Raw genomic sequence first — 17,769 nt, forward strand, 5'->3', positions numbered from 1 at the left:
ACCAAAGCACACAGCAGCTTCCAGGTAGGAATCCACAGAAACAGGAATCAGTGGGGAAGGAGGGAGGGAAGAGATGGAGGAGGGAGAGGAACCCAGCCCAAACCCATCCCTGCAGGAGCACTGGGAGCCCCCAGCAGGTCCCTGTGCCTCACCCAGGTGCTCCCCAGCCCTGCCAGGCTGACAGTGGCCACAGTGACCACAGGGACTGTCCCTTCCCTGCTCCCTGGCCAGCACCAGCCAACCCCCACCCAAGCTGGAATCGGCTACACTCTGGCTCCCAGCCCCAGCTGCACACTGAGGCTGAACCTGCCTCCATTCCAGCCCAAATCCACAATAAACCCCATTTGTCATGCCTGAAAACCAGCCTGTAAATTGTTCCCAGCCTAGCCTGAATCGATCTCCAGCTGAGAATGGCCACTCTTCTTCGTGACCTCCTGCCTGATCCCCAGCAAGTCTGTGCCTCTTCCCACCCCAAAACACTCAGAAATCTCCTGAATTTCGGCTTACTTGACAGAGAATGCCCAGCTGAGGGTTAACACTAATAAAAAAGCCTCCAATGACATTGTTAGAGACTGAAAGTAAAAATGAACGTAAGCCAGGAGAAGAAAAATAGTATTTTTTACGTTCTGAAGCAGAGCACAGAGTGAGGAAGGCAAGGGTGGGAGGATAAAGGCCTCAGGGCATCCTGATCAACCCCCAGCCTGGCAGGAGCCCACAGTTCTCCTCCTGCACTCAGGGCTTTGGAGGCAACCTGCAATTACAGCCAGAAAACCTTGGGAAGTTTGGTAATAGAAATAAACTCCAAGAATGCTGCTGAAAATTGGAGACATCAGGGTGGAACAGGGACCTGAGCTTGTACAGTAATTATTATTTAAAGGTTTAACTTCATGAAATGTCAAAGGAATATCAAGAAAAATCCATTCTGAATAAAGGAATTTAAACTAAATACAATAATAAAACTGTTACTTTTCTGCTGAGATTAAATAAAGCAGAAAAACCCCCAGTAACTCCTGTGAACAACACCGAGCTTAAGAGAACTCTCTGCACATACCCTCCAACCCTATTTAATATTTGAAAAGAACTCTAATAAGAGATAATTTTCACATTTAGGCCTTTAATTTCAATAATTGTGTTGCACGTTGGGCCCTTTTGGGTAACAGCACCTGGTCAAGTTTGAGTGCTGTGGAATATTCTGAGCCAGGTCTCAGATCCCGCCAGGAGCTTCCTGCTCACCCCCACCTGGGGGCTGGATCATGCAGCAGGGAAGGGCTTAAACTTGATTTTTGTCTGTTCCTCTAAGGGAGGATCACAGAATTCCAGAATGGTTGGGCTTGGAAGGGACCATAAAGCCCATCCAGCGCCACCCCTGTGCCAGGGTGCTCCAACCCCCAGGGATCCAGGGGCAGCCACAGCTTCTCTGGGCACCCTGTGCCAGCCATTTACAGTTTTTCCCAACCACAAAGCCTCAAACTGCACCAGCAGAAGTGGTGAGCTGAGCTGGGGTGCCGGGGAATGGATGGAGCTGAGCCCACGTGCCAGGACAGTCCCCAACTCACCCTGAAGGCAGTTCCCTCCTCGATGATGGTGGGCAGCTGGGAGAGGCAAATGTCAACAGCAAGGTCCCAGGCTTGCCTGCAGGAAGGGAGAGAGGGAAGAGAAGGCATTACAGGTTATCCCTAAGGAACAGCAAGGGAAACTGAAATTCTGGCCATCCAGGAATGTGGACAGTGTTGGCTGGCTTAGGAGCGCTCGACATTCCCTGTTCCCAGGGAGAAATGTGAAAAACACCTAAAGAAATTTCTGCAGCACTGGAGAATGTCAGCCCCAGGGCCTTTGAGGTACATTTTACTATGCAGGAGAATGGTTCAGAGACCAGAGACAACTGCTCTGATTTTGGCTGCCCACAAAAGGATTCTGAGGGTCACTCACTGCAGCAGCACACGGAGAAGATGCTGAGCTCTTCACAGTCATTTTAGGTAAGCAGCACTAATACTGCTACAAAAATGCCCAAAGAAGCCCTGTGAGGTCAGATCTCAAAGGGTTTAAGTGTTATCAAAAAGAACAAACAAAAAATTTAAAAAGAGATTGGAGTAGATTAAAACGAAATCTCTTTTTGACACTTCTAAAATCAGGCTGCTGGAAACCACCAGAGCCACACAGCCAACATCACCCAAACCATTCAAACCTCTGCCAACCTTCCCAACCTTCCAAAACAAAAACCAACAGGAAACCTTCACCCTCCTGCTCTCCACAACCAAAGGCTGTTGATTAATGTCAGCAGTGGAAGAGGCTCTGCTCAAGCCAAATACTTCAAATGCTTCCCCAGCCATTCCAGAGCAGCCCTGAAATGATTCTGCAGCCCTTCCAAACCACCCAAAGTGCTGCTTCTGCTGTGTCTGTGGAAAACACAAATCCTCCCAGCCCATAGACACCAGCAACCAAAGTAAAACTTCTGTACATCCAACCAGTGAACAGCTGCTCCCTCCTCAGAGCCTCAGGGTTACACACAGGTTACACTCAGGTTACTCACTGTGCTGGCTGAACAGACAATGGCATTAAACTCGTGTTACAATAATTACAGGATTCAAGCCAAGCCACAAATGAGTAGGAAAGGACTGAACCCTGGAGGGAGGGGAGAGGAGGAGCAGGGAGAACACTGTCACAGTGCTGGTGACACTGATGGCTGGGAGGAGGAGGAGGAGCAGTGATTGACAGCTCTAATACCCCAGAGGGAACGGGAAGGGTGGGCATGCCGTGGATGTGCTGCCTGAATCCCATCACACAAACAAGAGATAAATTTGGGAGCAGCAGGGACCCAGGATGGGAGGAGCTGCATCCCATCAGTGATTTATGACAGCCAGAGATCAGAGCAGCCCCTCAGCAGAGACTGCTGTCTGCAAAGTGCTCTGCAAGATTTGTTTCCACTGCATTTGGGACACAAAGGGCTCCACATCTTTCTTTCCTCCCTCCTCACTGCTCTCTCCCAGTAACTCCAGGCCCTCCACCCTGACAGTGACACAGTGATTATCCACAGGGTGACAACCCTGTGAAACACCCCAGGGCTTCAACTGAGTTATGCTATGAAAGCAGGTGTTAAAGAGGATTATTTTTCAATATTACCTTGAACTAATTGCACAAAGTTAAAAGCTCTCCTTAGCAGGAAGACTGACTCAGTTTAAAAAAGGGATTCTGCTTTTCCCAAAACCAAGACAGCACCACAACAGGAATGGTCTGTGGAGGGACCCCACCTCAGTCCAGCACCCTTTCACTACACCAGGACTGTCTGAATGTTCAGTAATTTAATACAAACTCATGCCTCTGTTTCCCAGAGGTGCTGCAAAGTTTGGACTTCAAGCAAAGAACAGAAGGCAGAGTCCCAGCCCTGCTCAGGGACTGGTTCATTGCCCAAACCCACAAACTGCCAGGCAGTGGAATCCCCCAGGAACACTGAGGGAGCAGAAACTCAGCCCAGCCAGAGCCTGTCTGGCTGCACCCACGGGTACCCATTAGCTGGCAGCTCATGGAGGCTGATTTTCTTACAAGTTTTTGGGCTGACTCAATGTCTAATGCTTTTAACTCTGTCCTTTTTTATTTTTTTTAATGTATTCTTGACGTCTTTTAATGCTCTCTTTTCCCCTGGGAGTGGTGGGTATCACCTGGCACCACACAGGTACCAGGAACAGGAGTGTCCCTGCCTGGAGGAGCAGCTGGAGGGAGACTGAAGCCACCCCTCAGTCCTAGGGCAGCTCCTCCTTCTGAACCCCATTCCTGGAGCCATTGAATATTTCCCAGCCCATCAGGTCTGCTGGCCAAGACATTCCCCATTAGTTCTGGCAGCCCAGTGCCAGCCATGCCCTGTGTGACACGTCCCCAGGTCCCAGCCCCAGCTCACCTGTGTGGCAGCCACCCTGTCACCTCCCTAAGCTGCTTTAGGGCACAGCTGGGAAGCTGCTCAGACACAGCTATTTTTATAAACGAGTTATTGCTATGAATATTTGGCACAAGTCTGAAATCCTTTTCTTCTCCCAGCACATCCCCGTGCCCCAGCCACAACTTAGGGCAGAGGCTTTGCTATTTCTGTCCCACATCAAAGTCTCCTAGTCCAATAATGGGACATAAGACAAACACACAGACACAAAAAATATCTGGTTACAGTGTAATCTGAACTAATCTAATCCTTCAAACGTCAAACAGCTCCAAATACCTCTTCCAACAATCACTTTGTTCTTGCAGAGCCCTGAGGGTCTGGGTGCAGCTCCAGCAGCCTCATTTCCCTGAGGGATGGCTGGGAGCCCTGATCCATCCTGCTCCACCTGTAATTGCCTTGCTGCATGATGGTTTTGTTTCCAGCCCCAATCTCCAGCTCCAGTATTTGCAGTACATTATGACTCCTTTCAACCCAAATTTCATGGCCTGCAAACACACCACGGTGTTTCTATTAGGGATGGGTTGTAGCTCTTCCAAAGCATAATTAAGGCACTTGGGATTTAATATATGACCTGTGTTAGGAAATATTTCCAAACACATTATTAGGTCTTTTCAGAGGCCGTGAATAAAAGCAGCTGGCAGCAGCAGTAATGCACAAACCCTAATCCATCACAGCAGAGATCAAGGTGCTGACAGAGCTCTGTGCTCAGGCACAATAGACAGAGCCACTCGCAGCTGAACAGCACAGCCAATCAATGGATATTAATATTAATGTTAATATTAATCCTGCATTAGAGCCCTGCCTGCAGCAGCCAGGACCTGCAGTGAGAGGCAGCACACAGACAGGGGAAGGGGCTGAGCAGGCAGAACTCAGCAAGCCAAGAAAAGCAGGAAAACCAGAAATAATGTGTCAGATTGTGTCCAAGGGGCACGGCCACAGAGATCAGCTCTCCTGACTCCAAAGCACATTGCCCTGCTTGGTGAAGGGAGGAGACTCACAGCTCCTAGGTCAAATATCCCCTCAAAAAATGGAAATTCCTACGTTTCCTCAAGTCCCAGCTAAAAAGGATCCTGTGATCTCCCAAATGGATTGGCCAGAATACCAGCTTGAAAGGTTGAGTTTTTAAAAAAGCAGAGCAGCTCCCACCTCCAGCAGCCTCAGCACCTGTGTTACCCCTGTGCCAGATCCCAGCTCAGAGCAGCCCAGAGGCACCTGGGGAGCTCTCCACAGCAGAGATGGGGTGAGCAAAGGAGACAGAGCACAGGTTGATTCTGTGCCCCAGAAGGGGCAGTGGGAATCATCCAGGAGGTAAAAATTGTTGCTCAAGGGTAAGAGACTGTTTTGAGGGCTGCTCCCACCACATGCAGATCTTATCACAGCAGCCAAACTTGCTCCCCAAGGAGGGGATCAAAAATCTAGGAGAAGTCTGGATAAAACATCCCCATCAGAAAACTCTGCTGGATCAGAGCCACAGACCTTGGTTGCACAGGAGCCCCACAACCCCCAGGCTGGAGCTTCATCCTTTCCAAAACCCTGTGGCCAACTCCCCTGCCCTCAGCCATCACCCAGCTCATCCAAACTGTAAAATGGGTCTGCAGGTTTCAGAAAAGGCATCCATTAGAAATTCCTGACTGAAAGGTGATAGACAAGTAATTATTTTTAGAAAATATTTCAACGAGCCCTAAATTAGTTTCTAAATCAGTCCTTACTAAAAGTTCCTAATAACCACTGAGCCACCTCGGACAAAAGTGGAATTTTCCCCTTTGCTGGATTTGCTGCAAACTGCACGTTTTTTGGAGGGCACTGAATAAAGTGTGTCAATTCCCTGCTCCCTTGCTCTCTACCTCACCAGTGTTTAGGATTCACGTGGAAAAGAGCTCTTTGTATCCTGTTCTTATGGAAGTTCTTCTGGTAAATCCTAAAAAGCAGCAGCAAAGGTGCTGTGCTCTGAGGGGCTTCACAAAGGTGTCTCCAGCACCATCCTGCAGCTTCCCAAAGGAATTTCCAGCACCACTCTGCTCCAGAACCACAATATGAGCCAAGAAAATGTGTTTCTAGACCCCATGGTGCTGCCATGTGAGTCTGAGAGAGATAAAAAATGGGATCCAGGAGCTCCCAGTTTCATTCCTGTGGCTCATGGATGGCAACACCAACTCCAAGACAAGCCATATTCCCATAGGAAACCAGAAACACAGGCTTTTAATAGGCTGGCAATAGGAATGAATTATGTCCCTATAAGGAACAGAAAATATAGATTTTTAATATGCTGGCAAAAAAGCAAGCCATAAATAACTCCAGAAATTTACTGGTTTAATTTTGAAACTCCTGCACCACCATGTCCCACCCTTCTGCACTTGCAGCTGATGGCTGGAGCTCTGCCATGTCCAGCAGCAGCTCAGAGTCACCAGGGGTGGCTTTTCCTGCTCTGCCCTCAGCAGTGTCCCAGCCCTGGGTGGCACTGACAGAACAGCTCATCCCATTCCCAAATACCCAAAGCAGTTTTCCTCAGGAGCTGCTGATCCAAAGCACTCAGGGTCATTGTCTGCCACGTTCCAGCACTCAGAATGTTCAGCTGCCCAGCTGCTGGCAGCTCCAGCCAAGGGCCCCCCAGTTTCCTCCAGGATTTTCAATAATTAAAGCAGCTCTGTGGGATCTGCAAATGCCTCCTCAGTGTTTGCCTGCACCTGCAAAGGCTCCCGGGGCTCCCTGCTGCCAGCCTGGCCCCATTCCCTGCAGAAACCATGCCATGGAATCATGGAATGCTTGGGTTGGAAGGGACCTTAAAGCTCAGCTGATGCCACAGGCAGGGACAGCTGCCACTGTCCCAGGCTGCTCTGAGAATCTGAGCTCCTCAGTGCTGCTGTCAGTGCTACACTCATTCATCATCACCCTCTCTGCTCACCTTCCTGCACATTTTTATGGAGCAAACCCATTAAAAAGCTTCTGGAAGTGCAGGCTGAGCCCCCTCAGCTGCCTTTACCTGTCACCCTCAGCCTTCGGCAAGGCTCTGCTCTGTCCCCCAGGAGCCCCTCAGTGTCACTGCCCCCCTCTGTACTTGGCCCCATTTGGTGCTGCTTTATTAACCACAGTGAGAAGAAAATAAAAGCCAGAATTTTTGTTATTACTGTTATTATAATTATTTTTCCTGAAATTGTTTGTGGGGCATTGGTTTGATAGGGAGAACTGCATTTAAGAGCTTTTTGATAACTGTGCCTCCTCCATTTCCACTAATCATCTTAAAAGCAACAGTAAACGTAGAGGGACTCTACAGCAGGAATTTCTTCTACTGCAGCAACACAAGTTAAGGATCTTGCCCACCCCACACAATCCCTGGGGAAAACAAAGGCAGCAGATGACCCATGTCTGTGGTGTTTGGAGTGAAAGCTGCCAGGGCTGGAGGGAGCTCCTGCAGCACAGAATTGCAGGATCATTGTGAGTGCCCAGAGCAGGAGCAGCTTTGGAGATGAGCTTTAGGCTGCCACAGTTCCACCCTGACCCACTGATTGACCTGTCACATTCATATTCTCTGGAAAAATCCCTTCACCCAGGATTTTTCTCCTGGGAAGCTGAGAAGCCTCAGAGAAAAGGAAAACAATTCTTATCTCATTTGCTTCTCCTGTGTTGTGCTCATGTGGAATGTGTTTGGAGATTGTTCACCCACAGGTGATTATTCCATTGGACTCTGCTGTGAGTTGTTTTCACTCTTTGGCCAGTCAGGGCCAAGCTGTGTCAGACTCTGGAGAGAGTCACCAGTTTTCATTATCTTTTTAGCATTCTGTAAGTATCCCTTCTGTATTCTTTAGTACAGTTTAGTATTCTTTAATATAATATAGATCATAAAATAATAAATCAGCCTTCTGAGAACAGGGAGTCAGATTCATCATTCTTTCCTTGTCTGGGGGCAATGCAAATACAATACTGACCCAGGGAAGCACTGCAGAGATCCAAGTAGGACCATGGCATAGCTTGGGCTGGAGGGGACCCCTAAAGTGTCACCTCCCCACCATGGGACACCTGCCACCATCCCAGGCCCCTGGGGACACCTGCAGGGAGCCCTGGGGCTCCCAGCACTCACCACATGGCGTGCATGTAGGTGGGGGGCAGCCTGGGGCTGCTGACGGGCGTGCAGTTGTAGGACCTCATGATCCGCTCTGCCAGCAGAAAGTTCCGGAACAAGCTGGCCACCAGCAGGTCTTGCCGGAAGAGCTTCTGGAAAAGATCTGCCAAGAGATTGCAGGAGTCAGCACAGGCACACTGCAGCACCTCAGGTAGCACGTAAAAAGGGTTCAGGACACAAAACCACGTTAACATTTTGTTCCAGGAATCCTCAGCAGCTCTGCAGGGACCTGATGACAACCAGGAAAGGGAAATCCTGCCTGCAGAGCTCCCTCAGACACCATGGCTACTCCATTCCACATTAACACAGTCAAACACTTCCTACCTTGGGCTCTTTTTTGCCTTTTCTGGATCAAATCCCCTTTTTGGTGTCTCATTTCAGCTCATCCTGACTAAGTTTTTGGAAAATTACTGAGGGAGAACAGGACCTCTGTGTACTGTTTAATCAAGAACTATCCATCTGTTAACTGGCAGTTATGTGATGTGCTCATGAGAAGCCAAAATGAATCCTAAAAGATAGCAAATGTGCTCTCTTCTACAGGGCAGAGAAGAATTGATGCTGTGTGAGCATTAGGAAGAGCAGGGTTGGAGAACAGTTTACAAATTTGGCTGCTTGTGCTCCAGAAGTACCAATTCAGAGCACAACAGGGGTAGAGAAATGAGGGATGAAGTTACTCATGGGAAACAAAACTGCCTTACCAGCAAAGAGGGGGAAAAAAGCCTTTATTCATGCTACTAACCAAGGCTGGAAGAAAATAGATTGCTCTCTACAAATACAGTAAGAAAGAGAATTATTCAAGCTACAACAATTGTGTTAGCACAGAAAAACCCTTTCTGGGTTCTAATGATCAGGTCTCTGCAATGCTCTGGTAAAAAGAACAAATAAAAAACAAACTAGCTTTCAGCTCCATCCTGATCTGTTCCTCCAGTTGCAGGGTTTAATTTTCTCCTCATTTCAGCATCTCATGGATCTGACTCCTCATCCCTCTCCCTGCCCCAGCCTCACCTCTGGGCAGGACGTTCCAGGCAATGGTGTCTGTGATGGCTGTGAAGATCCAGTTCAGCTCCCCCAGGGGGGTTCTTCTGTCGTTCAGCCTCCCAGGAATCCTACAAGTGGGGAAATAAAACCCTTAATTAGATCCTTGTTATCTTGCCTTTCTCCTCACGAGGAAGTATCAGCAACAGGATGAGGAAGTTTCAGAAACATGCAGCAACCTGCAAAGACATCTGTGGATTTATTCCCAATTTAACCCAGTTGCCTTTCTGTGACAGGTTTTTAAATATCACAAGTATCAGCACCAACACAGGAAGCCTTTCTTTGGCCACTCATTCCTTTGACACATGCAGCAGCACCATTTCCTTGTACAAATACAGTTCTAAACCAGCTAGAAATTAACATCTTATGAAAAATTCCTGTCTGTCTTGGTATCAGAGGAAAAGTACACATCTCTGAAGCAGTGTTTGCTAATGGATCCCCCGCAGCGAGCGCGGGGAACACGAGGCCACAGAGGCTCTGCTGAGGATTCCCTGTCAATATTTGCATTGCAGAACACCCTCTGCAGCAGAGCACAGCTCCCCAAGCCAGGGGGGCTTCCCTGGGATCCAAGGGGATCCTTGCTGAGCTTCCCCAGCCAGCCAGACACTCCCCTTTGCAGTATGTGATGGCAACTTTCACAGCAGGTTTTAGTCTCCAGGAGGAATTTCCCCATGGAAAGGCTGCTCAGGCCTTGGCAGGGGCTGCCCAGGGAGGTTTGGAGTGCCCATCCCTGCAGGTGTCCAGGGACTCTGGGCGGGGGATCAGGCACAGCTGGGGCTCGGTGATCTCAGAGATCTCTCCCAGCCTCAGAGGTTCTGTGTGAACCTGCTGGCCTGGCCAGAGCCGCCCAGACAGGACCCACAGAGCTCCTGTGCCCAGAGAGGTGCCCATCTCCAACCCCCGGGCTGCTCCAGGTGTGCCATGCCCGGGCTGGGGAACCTGGGCAAACTCTGAGGGAGACAAAGGCAGGGAGGCTGTGCTGCAGAGGATGTGAGCCCAGCGTTGCCATGAAAACCATGCCTGGGAGCAGCAGCCTCCCTCTGCACTCACCACGGGCTGTGCCTGCCCTGCCTGAGCCCCTGTGACAGAGGGGACAAAGGAGCCACCCCAGCACAGCCCCGAGTGAGTGCAGAGGGAAACTCCTGCTGGCCCCAGCCGTGCCCAGGGCTCTGGGGCACAGCAGCCCCTGACACCAGGGCCAGGAGCACCCAGGAGACTCAGAAATCACCTGTGACACCTTCCACTGAGATTTCCACACACCTTCCACTGAGATTTCCACACACCTTCCACTGAGATTTCCACACACCTTCCACTGAGCTGGAACTGCCAAAGCCAGGTGCAAAGGCAAACCATGAATTATCACCTTCCACTATAAATAATAAACAGACATGAAAACATGAGCAATTTCCAGCCCCTGACATTTGATAATGCTTCAAGTGGAAACAAACATTAATTTCAGCCTCACATTTGTTATTGTGGTGACTTTTATGGATGTGGTGCTGGTGCACGACAGCCTGGGGCGGGCTCTGCTCCTGCACAGCAGGACCTTCCCCACGTGGTGACATCCAGAGGGGCCCTTTGTCACAGCCCCAACACCAGGGACCAGAGGGACCCAGCTCCTCTGCAGGGACAGAGACACAGAGCTGGGGCCCAGGCTGCCACAGACTCCTCTGAGGAGCCCCACCAGCAGCAGGAACAGCTCTCAAGGCTTTGCTTGCTTTCCTCTTCTCAGGGGATTTTTGTTTAGAATTCCCTCCTTCTGTACTATGGACTCAAGCTGAAAATGCCAAGAATGCCATACACCATTCCTGGTGCCCTGAGAGGAGGATTTTGGGAGAGGGAGCCCAATGCAGCAGCAGAGATTAAAGATTAAAGCATCCTTGTACATCCCCAATTCTTGAGGAAGTATCAGCAACAGGATGAGGAAGTTTCAGAAACATGCAGCAACCTGCAAAGACATCTGTGGATTTATTCCCAATTTAACCCAGTTGCCTTTCTGTGACAGGTTTTTAAATATCACAAGTATCAGCACCAACACAGGAAGCCTTTCTTTGGCCACTCACTCCTTTGACACATGCAGCAGCACCATTTCCTTGTACAAATACAGTTCTAAACCAGCTAGAAATTAACATCTTATGAAAAATTCCTGTCTGTCTTGGTATCAGAGGAAAAGTACACATCTCTGAAGCAGTGTTTGCTAATGGATCCCCCGCAGCGAGCGCGGGGAACACGAGGCCACAGAGGCTCTGCTGAGGATTCCCTGTCAATATTTGCATTGCAGAACACCCTCTGCAGCAGAGCACAGCTCCCCAAGCCAGGGGGGCTTCCCTGGGATCCAAGGGGATCCTTGCTGAGCTTCCCCAGCCAGCCAGACACTCCCCTTTGCAGTATGTGATGGCAACTTTCACAGCAGGTTTTAGTCTCCAGGAGGAATTTCCCCATGGAAAGGCTGCTCAGGCCTTGGCAGGGGCTGCCCAGGGAGGTTTGGAGTGCCCATCCCTGCAGGTGTCCAGGGACTCTGGGCGGGGGATCAGGCACAGCTGGGGCTCGGTGATCTCAGAGATCTCTCCCAGCCTCAGAGGTTCTGTGTGAACCTGCTGGCCTGGCCAGAGCCGCCCAGACAGGACCCACAGAGCTCCTGTGCCCAGAGAGGTGCCCATCTCCAACCCCCGGGCTGCTCCAGGTGTGCCATGCCCGGGCTGGGGAACCTGGGCAAACTCTGAGGGAGACAAAGGCAGGGAGGCTGTGCTGCAGAGGATGTGAGCCCAGCGTTGCCATGAAAACCATGCCTGGGAGCAGCAGCCTCCCTCTGCACTCACCACGGGCTGTGCCTGCCCTGCCTGAGCCCCTGTGACAGAGGGGACAAAGGAGCCCCCGAGTGAGTGCAGAGGGAAACTCCTGCTGGCCCCAGCCGTGCCCAGGGCTCTGGGGCACAGCAGCCCCTGACACCAGGGCCAGGAGCACCCAGGAGACTCAGAAATCACCTGTGACACCTTCCACTGAGATTTCCACACACCTTCCACTGAGATTTCCACACACCTTCCACTGAGATTTCCACAAGAAAACCAAGGGGCTGGAACTGCCAAAGCCAGGTGCAAAGGCAAACCATGAATTATCACCTTCCACTATAAATAATAAACAGACATGAAAACATGAGCAATTTCCAGCCCCTGACATTTGATAATGCTTCAAGTGGAAACAAACATTAATTTCAGCCTCACATTTGTTATTGTGGTGACTTTTATGGATGTGGTGCTGGTGCACGACAGCCTGGGGCGGGCTCTGCTCCTGCACAGCAGGACCTTCCCCACGTGGTGACATCCAGAGGGGCCCTTTGTCACAGCCCTGACACCAGGGAACAGAGGGACCCAGCTCCTCTGCAGGGACAGAGACACAGAGCTGGGGCCCAGGCACAGCCACTTCCTCAGGCTGCCACAGACTCCTCTGAGGAGCCCCACCAGCAGCAGGAACAGCTCTCAAGGCTTTGCTTGCTTTCCTCTTCTCAGGGGATTTTTGTTTAGAATTCCCTCCTTCTGTACTATGGACTCAAGCTGAAAATGCCAAGAATGCCATACACCATTCCTGGTGCCCTGAGAGGAGGATTTTGGGAGAGGGAGCCCAATGCAGCAGCAGAGATTAAAGATTAAAGCATCCTTGTACATCCCCAATTCTTGGCACCCAGTTTTTGATTCCTATTACCATGGATTTATTCCCATAAACCATTCCTTAGGTTTTTTCCAAACTTTTTGAAAGCAGAACAAAGCCCAGCTCAGGTCATTCAGTAGCCACACCTCCAGCACAGATGATCTGAAGCCTTGAGATCAAACAGAAAAGTGCCCCCAAGGCAGGAGGAACATGGACAGAGATGCTGGCAACAAAAGTCTCATCAGGTGGCAGCCAGAAGTTCCCAAATGCCCATCACTCCATCAGAATCCCTTTATATTTTGCTGTCTGGGTAGAGCAAAGATCTTTATTTCTAAGCTAAGGCATTGTTTTGGCTTCGTCTCAGAAGATCTGTGATGTAAATGCACATCAGGATCCACCCCACGTTCCCTCATCAGGACATGGGCTGAGCCTGGATAATTGGAAATTGGAGCCCTTCAGAGAAGGTGCAGCTTCATTTAGCCTCAAAGTCTGCAGCTTAATTGCAATATAAAGTCCTTCCCCAGTTTTAAAGACAACTGAATTATAAATTACATTACACACATAGGCAATCCAGGAATTATTCCAGCTCTGTCTCGAGATTGTAATAAAAATCTGTGTTTTCTATAATTGATATAAGGAGCAGAGGAAGATGATGAGGTTTAAATATTTGATATACACAGGAAGATGCTGCTGGCACACACGTGTGCTGTGGCACAGCACAGACCAAGAGCGTGAACAAAAACTCATTTCTGCCAGGAAACCTTTATTCAAAGAGGATTTAAGATCCAAGTGCTCTGTGAGGCTGAGTCAGAGCTGCCTGCCTCAGACCTTCAGTGACCTCACCATGTCTCTGATTAGAGACACTCTTGTAGCAACTGTTAATTAATTAACATACCACAGCCGTTGTATATGCCGTGGCCTGAGATGGTCTGAGTCTCCTCCTCACCCCCAAACCTGTGCACACCTCTGGCACTCAGCCCCAGGAAGGTTTCCTTCCTGCTTCCCATCTCCTCGAGGCCACAAGAAACCCAAAGCCCAGCACATTTCCCCCAGAGCTTTCAGAGGAAACAACACCCAGTGGTGAATTCTTGCCCTGAAAACCTCTAACACCTCCTCTGAGAGACAGGGTTTGTCTCTGCTCTGTCAGTTATAAACTGCATTTTTATTTTGGTCCAATGAGTGTCTCTGAAATACAGCTTTATACAAATTATCACTCGCTCTCCCCAGCTGAGAGGAGACAATCAATTTTTCCCATATAAAATTAACATAATTAAAAATCCCAACACTGCTGATGAACCTGGCTAACCCAACACACCTCTGTGGAAGGGCTGGCAGCACTGAGAGGCTTTTTGAACCTCAGCTGATTGCAAACATGCAAAAGTGGCACAGGAAATGGGAGCTGCTGTGATCTCACCCCATTACTGATCAGGTGCCCTTGGCAGCTCTGCTCCCCCTCACTGAACACCAGGGAGCTCTGGGAACACCTTCCTGGTAGGAATTTACACTTACACCCAGACTTCTGCTCTCCTGACCCCTTTCAGGACACACCAGCACATATAAAACTTGACTTACTTCTCTATTAAATCCAGCGTGACTCCTGGCACCAGCCTGACACTCTTCTGCATGCAGAACCTGGGGAGAGACAGTAAAATAGAGCACACTAATTGAGTGTTTAATGAGCAGGCTCTGTGGAGAGGATGCAGGAGGAGGGCTCTTTATTGCACTGTTTCTGCTTTTAAAATGCTGTTTGGGTAGGGAGCTTCAGCAGGGTGTGATCAGAGCCAAACGAGGCCCTCAGCATTTGTCACCCGTTTGTCACCCTCGTGATTCTGGGGCCATTTCCACGCCAGGTGTCACAACTGGGCCATTGTACCTGTCAGGGTGACAAGTGTTCCAGCACACCGTGGAGCAGGGAAAAGGGCTCCCAGCATCCAGCACAGCCTCTGGGGAGCAGCAGGGAGGGTTGTGCTGCTGGAATAATGACCAGCCTTGCCTGGGCTTCCCTGGGAGATCTGGCATGGGAAGGCAGAGGGAGGGACGGGAGGAACGTGTCAGGTTCAGACACCTCCACCTCCGTTATTTCATTAAAAAAACTGCTGACTCCATTTCCTCAGCCTTACAAATCCCACTACTCCAGGAACAGCAGCCCTGGAAATGCAGTCCTGTCAGCAGTGCCTGGAAAATCCCCAGAGCTGCTAAAGCAGAGTGTGTGGGAAGGGGGAGCTGCCCCCCTCCTCCAGCCCTCCCGGGAGCACAGGGCAGCAGTGGGAATGCAGCTCCAGGGTGGAAACCCAGCAAATCCAGCTTGGAATGACTTCCTCTGACAGCTCCACATCCCCAGCCCAGTGCCCCAGCCCCTCAGGGACCCACTTGCTGCTGTTTGAGGAGCAATTCACCCCTCAATGCATCTCAGCTGACGTTAGCCCCGACTCTGGGGGCACCAAGGGGACACCAAGGGCTCAGCTGCCCAGCAGTCCCACCTCCCACATCTCCCCTCAGCAGAGCCACATTAGCCATGTCCAAAGGGTTTCTCCCCAGATCCAGGGGAGAACAATTACTTATTAAAGACAGGACATGCAGAGCTCATTGCTGAGATCCTGAGCACTGCTGCACTTTCCCTGTGGCATCCCCTGCCTGAGGGGCATCTGTTGGAGCCCAGGACTGGGACAGGCTCTGGAAAGCTCATGGTCCCCAGGCTGTTCTCCTGATGTGTGCGTCATCCAGCAGAAAGAGAAGCCATAAAGAAGCCAGAAGCCTGCAGTGGGATCCCTGTGCAATCTGCTGAAATATAAAATTCTTACGACAGTGCATTACACAGCCATGCAGGGAAATTCCCTCCTAAACAGCCCCAGGCAGACTCAGGCTGGCAGAACCAGGTCCCTGGCAGGAGGCTGGAGAGTTTAACCCTTCTGGTGATGCCTGAAGGACCACGAGAGCAGCACAGCTCTGCAGGGTGACATCTGCTACCTCCAAAGCAAGGTGGCCTTGGAAATGTCTCAGGCCAGTTTGGACAGAGCTTGGAGCACCCTGGGACAGTGGAAGGTGCTAATATTCCCAGATTAGAGAAGATAAAGGGAAGCCCTCAAAGACCAGGTTGGACAGCACCCTGGGACAGTGGGAAGTGTCCCTGCCTGTGGCAGGGGGTGGAACTGGATGGGTTTTCAGGTCCCTCCCAAACCAAACCCAGAAACACAGGAAATGGTGCTCAGTATCATGGGAATAGTTTGAAACCCAGATTAGTTTGTCTAAACCAATGTGGGACAGAGGACTGGCTGAGCTGACCCCAAAATCTCAAGCAGAAATGCAAAATGAATACATTAGGGAAAACCCCACAGAACACCTTAAACAGAGCAGCAGCAGGCACAGCTCTGGTCCTTTCCCATTCCCTTCCCATGCTGGCTGTGCCTTCTGGAGGACAAAGTGCACATCTCAAACCCCCCAGGCCGAGCAGCTCCCCAGCATTCTGCTCCTTGCTGTTTGGCGGTTTTGCAGCCCTTTCCAGGATCCCTACCCCTCTGTATGGACAGGATTTCACAGCCCCAAGGCCCTGAAGTCAGCTGAGTGTGTGGCTGCAGCTCGTTTGCACCTTCCAGGAGTGATGGCACAGCAGGCACATGAGTCAGCCCTGAGCTCAGCCTCCGGGGGAGCTGCCTGTGCTTTGAGCCCTTGAGGCACCGGGATCTGCGTAAAGCAGGGCTCCAAACACTCTTCAACACCCCTGCCTGCCTCCCGACAGCCAGATCTGTCAGGATTACCAATCCCTGCAGCTTAGCTTCCAGCCTGCCTCACCCGGAGCTTTATATAGCCACAGATCTGTCTGGAACACGTCAGCTCACAACAGCCACTACACACAAGGACAATCAGCATCCACACGGCCAAGGCACACTCCAGGCTCCTGGAACTGCAGCCTGGCACCAGGAGTTCCATGCCCCACATCCCCACGGCTTGGCTGACCTGTGCTTCTCTTCCCAGCATCAGTTTCACTCCCCCTGGCATGGGTCAGAAGTGGCTGCAGCTGCAGCTCCAGCTGATGAGGGATTTTGTCCTTCAGTGACTTTGCTACAGAGAACAACATGGGATGGATAAACATTTATCCAAGCTCTCATTTGCCCATAAATTCCCTATATGAAACCTCATTAGAGTGCCAGTCTGGAGCTGCACAAATGTTGTATTTCAAAAGCAGTTCCACAGGGTTCTGGGTCAGCTTTAGGAAAAGGGAAGTTTTAATGGCAAAGGTCTCTGTGTTGATTTTTGGTTAACAGCTTTAGGACATTAACACAGCTTGGATCAAACTCTCAGAATGCAGCAGAGGGTCTGGTTTTGCATTTGTTGTGTTTAACATCAGTAAAAACCAATGACCCACAACAGCTCTTATTATTTACAGGATTGCATGGATAAAACCACACCTGCAACAATGCCAATCAACTGGGAACACAAAGGAGCATAACCTTCATCAGAGAACGAAATTCCTGAGAGTGCAGTGAACACCACACAATCATGGACTGGAAATGGGAAGAAATTCTTCACTTTTCAGGAGCTCCCTTGGCACCTTCCAGCATCAGCCAGCCGAGGCTGAGGTGTTTAAACCCTTCCCCTGAGCAGTTTTACAAACACCTTTCCTGTCAAACACCCTGAGACACAGCTCAGAGAATCTCCCATGCTCATGCAGGTGCAGCCTGTGGAGAACCTGCCCTGCTCAGCCACGTTCCCATGGAGATGAGGAACAGGAAATTCCTGAACAGATCACAGTATCCCAAAAAAACCCTTTCTTAGCATATCTAATGAACAAAACCCACCAAAAAACATCTCCTACAGAACTTCACATACCCAAACCAGAGCCTGGCCACAGGAACTCGCTCAGCTTGCTGCTAATGTGAAACAGAAAGAGTTTAAAGAATTGTGATTTATTACAAATATCCCCAAAGAGCAGTGAGTAACTCTTGGAGCTGTGGTGACAATTTCTCACCACCACCTGCAGTGTCTGTGGGCTTCTGCCTGTACAAAGCCCGTCCAGCAAATGCCCTGAAGTTTTTCCATTCTGGAC

General features: G+C 50.3%; 1 protein-coding gene across 1 annotated transcript in view; it reads right to left on the reverse strand.

The window, feature by feature from the left end:
• RPTOR (regulatory associated protein of MTOR complex 1) overlaps positions 1-17,769 on the reverse strand; it is a 100,697-nt gene that overhangs the window by 49,615 nt on the left and 33,313 nt on the right. The window contains exons 7-10 of the mRNA XM_041409042.1: positions 14,298-14,357; positions 9,051-9,151; positions 8,004-8,148; positions 1,557-1,632 (exon numbers count right to left, since the gene is read on the reverse strand). Coding sequence (XP_041264976.1) covers positions 1,557-1,632; positions 8,004-8,148; positions 9,051-9,151; positions 14,298-14,357 — 382 coding nt within the window. The remainder of the gene's footprint in view (positions 1-1,556; positions 1,633-8,003; positions 8,149-9,050; positions 9,152-14,297; positions 14,358-17,769) is intronic.

The sequence above is a fragment of the Onychostruthus taczanowskii genome, unplaced genomic scaffold (genome assembly GCF_017590055.1).
Source record: "Onychostruthus taczanowskii isolate IOZ18803 unplaced genomic scaffold, ASM1759005v1 scaffold30, whole genome shotgun sequence".
Classification (NCBI taxonomy): Eukaryota; Metazoa; Chordata; class Aves; order Passeriformes; family Passeridae; genus Onychostruthus; species Onychostruthus taczanowskii.